Source organism: Vespa mandarinia, chromosome 9, assembly GCF_050613455.1.
Source record: "Vespa mandarinia isolate Hongniang chromosome 9, ASM5061345v1, whole genome shotgun sequence".
Classification (NCBI taxonomy): Eukaryota; Metazoa; Arthropoda; class Insecta; order Hymenoptera; family Vespidae; genus Vespa; species Vespa mandarinia.
Genome location: NC_140818.1, coordinates 2,077,481 through 2,086,559, shown reverse-complemented (window position 1 = coordinate 2,086,559; position 9,079 = coordinate 2,077,481). Strand labels below are relative to the sequence as shown.

General features: G+C 34.8%; 1 protein-coding gene across 1 annotated transcript; it reads left to right on the top strand.

The window, feature by feature from the left end:
* The first annotated feature begins 2,216 nt into the window (after positions 1–2,216).
* On the top strand, positions 2,217–5,042 carry LOC118446458 (uncharacterized). The gene is given in 4 exon segments (XM_085659522.1): positions 2,217–3,654; positions 3,920–4,225; positions 4,296–4,506; positions 5,000–5,042. Coding segments are annotated over 4 exon segments (1,998 nt in total).
* Positions 5,043–9,079: the final 4,037 nt, after the last annotated feature.

Sequence of the window (9,079 nt, the reverse complement as noted above, 5' to 3'; positions counted from 1 at the left end):
AAGTGAATGTATTAGCCATTAGTATGAATTAATAAATTATATTCATTTTTATCAATGATCGAACAAAAATGCATCCCATGCTGTTTTACTTAAACACTTTGTGTACTCAGGAGTAGCATTAAAAATGTATAGTTTAATCGTTTTAGTGCTGACCACATGACGTGTATATATGCGTTGTCGGCAGGTTTTGTTTCTGAAAAATATATATACCGCGATCGATATGCAAGTAATTGCTACGTAATGGATGCATCGAACTGTGAGGTATCCGATCGATAAAAAATCGGCCAGAGATAAAAATATAAAATTCTTCAAACATTCTTTTAATTGAGAGAATTTGACATTCTCTCGATTATAATATTAAGCGAACAAAAAAAAGAAAAAACAAACAAATAAAAAAGTGACAAGCATTCTCAATTTTCTGTTAATTTCATTCCTCATATTTATTTGTTCAGTTGTTTATTTTAAATTGGAAAAGATCAATAGGAGGTTAAACGTTACGATCGATGAAAAATGTCGAAGAAAAAATCTGAGAAAACGGTGACCTCCGTGAAAAGTAAAAAACAATACAACGAAAATGCATGGCAAGAGCTTTTGGAATCATTATCAATTAATGACGATCATTGGTGGTGTATCGTAACAATGATGATAGAGACTAAGAGTGATCATGCACGATGTGTGTCGATGTTTAACGAAGCTGCAGAAGAGGGGAAACGAAAAGCGATTTATACTCTGAGCCATCAGAAAATGTTAGCTAACGTTAGGTCACTGTCTAGACAGGATCCAGATAAATGTCCAGTTCTACAACGAGTTTGCCATCATGCCAACAAGCTACTCGAAGCTAATATTGAATCTACATGGTTATTAGCACGCGTTATCAAATATATGGTCTATCGTGCTAAAATAGAATCGGTGGTTAAAATCAAGAAGGAACAGGAATTAAAACGAGCTATCGATGATGAATATCATATTATGCAGACTGTTGTTGATCCAAGTAATTCAATTTTCTAATAAAATCAATTAAGAGCTAAGATTGTTAATTATTATCTATTCGTTTAGTTCGTTAGAACAAATTTTACTTGATTAATTGTTCTATTGATAAAAAAGTTAATACATTTTAATAATCCTTATAGCTACGTCGAGAAGTGTTAAAAAAACGTACAATCAGTTCTTGAGAGGTAAAGCCAATACTCGGCTTAGAATTCGAGAAGAAGAATGGAGAGACATAGTTTACATCGATGATGCTCCACTCGACGGACCTAATCTGTACGTCGTTTTAACGGGTTTTCACGATCCTGATCTATTCGTAGAACTAATGAACATTGGTGTACCTATGACTTGTATACTCAAGATAAAAAGACCTGGTGAAACATTAGAACATGTTTCGTTATATTACAACGAAGAAAAAAATCAAAATATCAATAGAATGTGGTTATCCTTTCCTGAAACTTATACCGTCGATAAAGTCGATCTTTATAAATTCTGGACATCATTGAAAAACACTTTAAAAGATCCACAAGCCATTCAAGTATTTTCAAACGTAGCATTTCTTACTTACAAGCCACCATTTTTGGCAGAGACATTTGATGACTTTGAATACAAAATTCTCAAGAAGGATATTTTCGATAAAATATCCTTTATCGTGTACGATCTTTACGATCTTCTTCGAAAGCATTCCAATTACCTTAGAAGCATGTTAATCCAGCGTTACGACATCGATGAGAAGGAAGAAGCTGAGGCTAACGTCTACCGTGCAATTCTCGATGCTCTACCAACGGAATGCGTCACCGTGCCAACATTACTTAATGCTCTTTTACTGCAGGTCGAAGCCAACTTAGACGTCCTGGTAGATCGATCGTTCCAAGAGCAAAATGTTCCAGCAAAGGAAAATGTCGTCGAAAAGGTTAGCTCGATTCTTACCGATCTATCGCGACTTTTACACGGTACATAGATTCCGTTTAACGCGATTTCCTCGATAACGTTCCGAATCTTTGAAGGAAAAGAACGAAGAAGAGGAAGTGCCAGTTGAGAGTATCGATGACGATGAAGATACGTGGGTTAGAAAAAGAGTCAAAAATTTAAACGAAAAGTACAAAGTTAAAACGTATAAAAATATAGTAGAAGAGAATTTCAACGAATTGCCAATCGAATTGATTCTTCACGGAGACAAATTGACTCTGAATACTCGTCACATTAATTTGGATAATAATATCAAAATGATGTTGAATCTATCCGATGACATGACCTTGGCTGATTCAATTTTGCAAGTTTATCAAGATCCTAGAATAGTCGATTGTTGGTTACATCATGAAGAATTAACAGAAACCAAAATGAAGGAGTACGATTGCTATGTCAATAATATAATCAAATACTTTGATTCCAGTGTTCAAATCTGTCGAGAGAACATATTTCATTATTTGCATTTTTTGATCTTCGACAAGATGATCTACGGCAATCAATTCAAAGAAAAGGATGAAAAAATTGAAACGCTATCAATTATTTCTCCTTCAGAATCTCCGCGTAGATATTCAACGTATCCTTCGTTGTTTTTGCCAAAAGATAAAAAAAAGAAGTCAAAATTCTTTTCGAAAAGCGACACTGAGATAGACTATGGAAAGGCCGTGGCTGCGTTCTTGAGTTGTCCAAGTCTCTTTGGACTCACCGATATAAGGGAAGTTTTGTTACCGAGTTATTTGGAGAAGAATGTCTTCGAGGAAAGAAATAAAAGAATGCAAAGAATAGAAGAACCACTTGAAGAATACGATGATGTCGAGTTACTTCCAAAAAAGATTCTTCTACAAACCCTTTACGAATGCTTCCAAAATTTCGAACGTTTCGAAAAAAGATATTTTGAACCGACGGATTCTATATTATTGTATTTCAGTAATGATTATGTAATAGGTGATGTATCCGAACGTACGACCGTATCTATCTTACGTACACCAGTTTGTCTACGAGATTTCGTTAAGTACGTATATAAAGAAGAGATCGATTGGATAAATCAAGAAGAAGAAAAATATCGATTGGAATTGATGAAGAGAACGAGTAAATCGTTGTTCGGTGGAATTAATTCTATGGAAGACGAACTTCGTCTTTATTTCGGCGATGAACATTTTATTCTTCCGAATTCATTGAAGGCTCAGGATTTAAAAAAAAAATTACAAGCCGACTCGAAACGAAAAGATTTTTCAAGATTCGATACACCTAGGACGGAAGTAAAGGGTGAGAAAAATATTCTCAAGGATAGTAAGAAAAAGAAAGGTGGTAAAACGTTGAGCGAAAATATCTCGTTGAAAGACAGAAAACAGAAAACGAACAGAGAAACAAATGAAATCGACACTTCCTTTTTACCTCGAAGGAAGATCCTATCTTTCGAATCTGCCAAAGAAGATGAACCTCACGAGTTCATAGGGTATGACCTCGGGAACTTGCGAGTTCAGATAGTCGAGAAAAGTAAGATCTTCAATTCGAAGGATGGTACGTTCGTACAAGTGAATCTCGAGACTTGGTTTTACGAGAAGGTGGATTTACGTATTGCTATTACCCTTGTTGGTTGTACCCTACGTTTGTTCGAAAAACTCAACGATCGTAAAATGTCGAACGTTTTTCATGTTACCACAAACAAAGGGATCGTTCTTGCTTTTTCCAAAAATATCGGTAATACGAATGAATCATTTTTCTAATTTTCGTTATAATACTTTGGCGCTATATTTATATAGCCATAATAAGTAAATAGATGTAAATATAACTTATAAGTATTTTTTTTTTGTATTATTATTTTACAAATAACCAAGGTAATATATTTAAAATTTATAAAATATTAGAAATATTCATATAGAACCTTTTAGTAAATTATTTTTCAATTTTTCCACTTACATTTCCGAATATCAACAATTGATAAAAATAAAATATCTATTTTTAGATACAACTCCGAACGAGTTCTATTGGAAGAAATTGGAATTTGATTTTCATGCCTCTTGGCCATCAGGTTTGACAATTTCACCAGTTACCGGGGATGGTCCTGAAAATCCTTTTTATATTAGCCAGTCATATATTTCTAAAGCACCTGAAGACGTTAACCGAGAAGCTTATCGAAAGTTTTTAAGGAATGGTACAGTTTTGAAATTTCTCGATGACAATACCGTCATTGTATTGCGTCCGAATGGTGTAGTCATTGAATGCACATCATTCGAGGATATAACAATGAATGAAAATAATCTCAAGGAAGGTAAAGGATTTCTTGTTAAAAATTATTCGTAGTGATCGAGATAATAATAAATTTTTTTTCTATTCGAAAGATCATGAAATAAAGCAAAGAAAGTCAAATGATATAACATCTAAAAAAAAACTAGAAAAGAAAAGATCGTCGATCAATAACAAAATTCTTCCATTGGTCGCTGAGGAGAACGAGGATGTTGAAAGAATATCTTCAAAAATGACGGACGAACTGATGGTTAAGTTTCGTTCCAGATGGAGCACAACAACGATTAGAACGATTTGACAACGAAGGTTTTCAATATAAATTAATACCGAAGTCTGACCATTGTCTTTCTTTTTTTTTCTTTTTTTTTCTTTTTTTGTAAAACGTCTTTTAACTTTTTTTTTTGTCAATATAATAACTATATAAAACAGAATTTGTCGAAATTCTACATAGATAGAATTATAGTATAGATTTATGATCTTTGATAAAAAGACCATATAATTTTGATAAAATCTATAAGGGTACTTAATCACCCTTTCGATTTATTATATTTTATCTTCCTTGGTTACAATTTAACGACAACCAATGGAATATCCATGAAAAACGACTGATGTTACTTATTTCCTTTCAATTCTCTTTTTTTTTTTTTGTTCGCTCTAATTGCAATAAAATTGGCTCTTTGATAGCATTTTTCGAAAATGGAAGAAATAGATCGGGATGAATGCGATCCATATGAAAATCATATTTTTCAATATTTTCGTGCGATTGATCGCTATTGGAATTTTTGGAAATCAGAATCAGTTGGACATTCGTTCGGGAATGCAGTATCCAAGGATCAAAGTGACAGGATACAATGTTCTGGATCACGATGGTAAACGGTACGAGGTGCTATGCGATCTGATTGTGCGCGAATACGATCGATTACTGGTGAGAGCGAATTCGGACTACGAGGTCGACGAAAATTTCATGCGACGATCCGACGGGACCGACATGCTGTTCCGTTCGAATGGCGAATTGATCGTCCATTTTACTGGTTCGTTTTCCTCTTAGAATACTTACTTTGAATTTATTAGTCCTTTATGTTTCCTTTTTCTTTTTTTTCTTCTTTTTCTACAAACTACTACAAATAAAATATTAATTACTATTATTAATCAAAGTTACGAGAATCAATTTAGATATATTTACGAGATATCACATTAGATTAGACGATTAACGAAGAAATGAAATAAAATGTAATTTGTTACAAATAATGTTAATTCATGAAATGAACAGATGGTACACGCATTACGACTGGCTATAAAATCGAAGAAGAACCTTTGATCTGTGATTGGACAGTGGACGAGTTTCAACGTTACTTTGGATCGATCAAATTATATGAACACGGTGATGAACTTTTCGAAGTAAACTCTCGTAGCAACAACAGCAATAACAAGGACAACAGCAACGAACTTTGGCAGGAAGAACCTTTAAACGAGAATGGTCGATACGAAAATGAAATGACGAGGATATTGATCGCAGACGGCTTTGTCTCGGTTCTATTGACTTGCCTGTTCGAGCACAAGAACTATGCTAGTGTATCCTACGATCAGTCAGCAGTTAGTTGCACTCTATCGATGCCAGCCGATCTTCGAGTCAGCATATCGCGAAGAGGTCATTACGAAGTTTGGGCGCCTGGCGAAGTTAATCTCAAGGTAATCAAAGGGCAACTACTGTACGACAACGACGACGACGACGAGACGACAGTATATGGAAGAAGGGTAGTAAAGGGGGAAAGTAGAGAGAAGTAGGGGGAATAAGAGAAGTAGAGATTGACTACTTTTCCAATATCGGAAAATCTCCATCGATCGTAGTTGAGCGTCTTAATATGGAAATCATTCTTTTACAATATTTCAATATCCTATCTTGATTTTTTTTTCTTTGTCCAAAGAGAATTGAAGAGAGAGAGAGGGGAGTAAGAGAGAGAGAGAGAGAGAGAGAGAGAGAAATAGGGAGATAGGATACATCTCGGTATTTACCGAAAATTTAATAACGAACGCTAATACAATAACGTTTTCACGTCGACGTTTATACACGCTCACAGATGTAGGAGGTACAGATATACGTATAGAGAAAACGTGAAAGAGTAAAGTGCCCAGCCGGTATTAATAATCCGGTTGCTCTCGAAAGTACGACTGCTCGGGCATCGATATTTCTCGGTGAAAGAGGATTCACTCGGATTGAAATAAAACGAGACGATGGGAGGATAATCCCAGTTACAAATAGTACTTTAAACGCATACATGTATAAATGGGAAATATTTAATATAATACTGACGTAATGTCAATATTTTTTTTTTTTTTTAAATATAATCACATTTCTTATTTTATTATTATATTTATTAACGAAGAGATTTTAAAGGAATTGGTTTCTTTCTCTCTCTCTCTCCCTCTCTCTCTTTCTCTCTTTCTCTTTTTTTTCTATCTTTATTCTTCGTTTTCTCAGATCGAATCGGATAAATTGATCTTCAGTAGCGAGATGTGTGCCACCTGTGCCGGAAGGTCCACCTCCGTCTATAACTTTTACAGGCGATTCGAGCCAATCGCTTCGACGATCTTTACGAGCAGCGATCTTTTCGGAAACGTTTTCGAGGTTAAAAGTGACGGGACGACGAGTTACCGTGGTAAAAGTCGCGAACGACCGTCACGGAAATTCGATTTCAACGAGAATGGCCTGGATGACGTAGAAACGTCGGAAGGAGAGTACGAAGAATACGAAGAAGAGAAGGAAGAAGAGAAGGAGAATGTAGAAAAATCAGTGGACCCGAGGAAACATTACAACCATATGAGCGATCATGAAAAATATTGCCAAGAATACGAAGTATACTCAAAACAAGCCAATCCACGATACAGAATATTTTCAATGAATCGCGATTTAACGGCTTATGAGTATCTTCATCGATCGGTCAGACATCGAGAAAAGATGATCGTTGTTCTTAACAAGAAGGCAAGTGCCATCGCCCATCCGGTTTGCGTTCATCGATCGAACCTCTATCGTCTGATTACATTTACGCCTCTGGAAACTGAACTTCGATCAAAGGCATTGTTACAATCGTATCGGGTTAGACCATCGATTCAATATATTAGCATGTTCTTCCTTTCCTCTCTCTCTCTCTCTCTCTCTCTCTCTCTCTCTCTCCCCCAATCTCTTGATCTCTATCTCTCTCTCTCTCTCTCTGTCTCTCTCCCAATCTCTTGATCTCTCTCTCTCTCTCTCTCTCTCTCTTGCTCTCCCCTTGTCTCTTTATCTGTCTATCGGTCTGTCTACTTACTAAGCCATTTATCTGTTTGGCTTTGATGTGACCAAATGAATAGTCTTTGTGAAATAGTCTATGCAAAGAGAAATGCATTTCGGAAAGCAAAGATCGTTAAGACGTATCGAGAAAAAGAAAGAGAGATAGATAGATAGATAGAGAGAGAGAGAGAGAGAGAGAGAGAGAGAGACAACTCTATCAAGGAAATAAATTTTCTAACAACTCTTGCTCCCTATCGAACAGATTCCGAAAGTCAAACCGACGAACAGCGACAGAAGAGATTTGCTACGTAGTACGTATTCGATTCCATACGATTGGCTCTTTCCATTTGGCAGAAACGGCCATGGAATTTGCAGCGATACATACGACATGCCGTTGGCCAAAACTATTGAGAGACGCCCACCGAGAACTCTGCGGCTTCGTATATTGCATGGTTTCAAAGAACCCGATAGAAATGCCATAATCGATTTACAAAAAGCTATGGCATGCTATTGGCGATACGTTAGTGTTACTTAAACATTTTCACTTTAATCCTATCATTCATTTTGTTTTGGAATTTTATAAAAAATGAGAAATTTACAAACGTTATATGCTGAGTACTTTTTTATGATAGATCTTGTTCTTCTTTAATTAAACGAAACTAGACAGGTTATCGATACCGTCAAAGTTTTACGATTAATTTTAAAATATGAACATATTTCGATGAAGTTAACTTGTAACATTGAAAATTGTTATCATCGTTATATTTATTCTTGAAACGAATGCATTTTCAGTTTTAATCTCGAAAAATAATTTTACATGTTCACTTGCAGTTGTTAGACAATGTCGATGAATGTCGAAGGTATCTCCCCGGTGAAGAGTGTGTTCTTTCCGAACTCGAAGACGATTACAAAACTTGGAAAGATAATATCAGAGAGTTCGCTCTCGGTATACGAACGAATATTGACGTTGCGACTTATGTTGATAGTTTGCAACGATGTCAAATAAAAGAAAGTCCGAAGAAAGCAGAACACACGTCTAATAGGTTGAAGGATTTGATGGAATCGAAAAAAACAAACGAGATCCAGCTCGAATGGTATAAACGTTGCTGGAGGGATCAAATTATCCTGCCATATTTCAAGAACGTCGTTGGTATGTGTTTCTTATTGATAATTGATTGTTTAGACCGAACAATTTCAATAATAGAAGAAGAAGAAGAAGAAAAAGAAGAAGAAGAACAATAACAATTATTATGATCATTAATAATTATCTTTAATAAAGTATTAATCAGCTTAATCGAATATATGATTTTAACGAGTTCAAACGAATTTGAACGAACGATTTGAATTTTTGTAAAAAAATATTTCAAGTTTGGGATTCATATTCTTTTTTGTACATACGTCAGCCGCATATCCAACAAAATATGAATTTTAATAATCATTATTTCACGAAGTTAAATTTCCTTCATAAAAAGTTATGTAATTTTAAATCAAATCCTATGAATATATACATAATATACATACATACATATATAATATATATATATATATATATATTATATACATGTTATACTATATAAAACGTTAGAATATAGTATAATACGAGAGAAATTA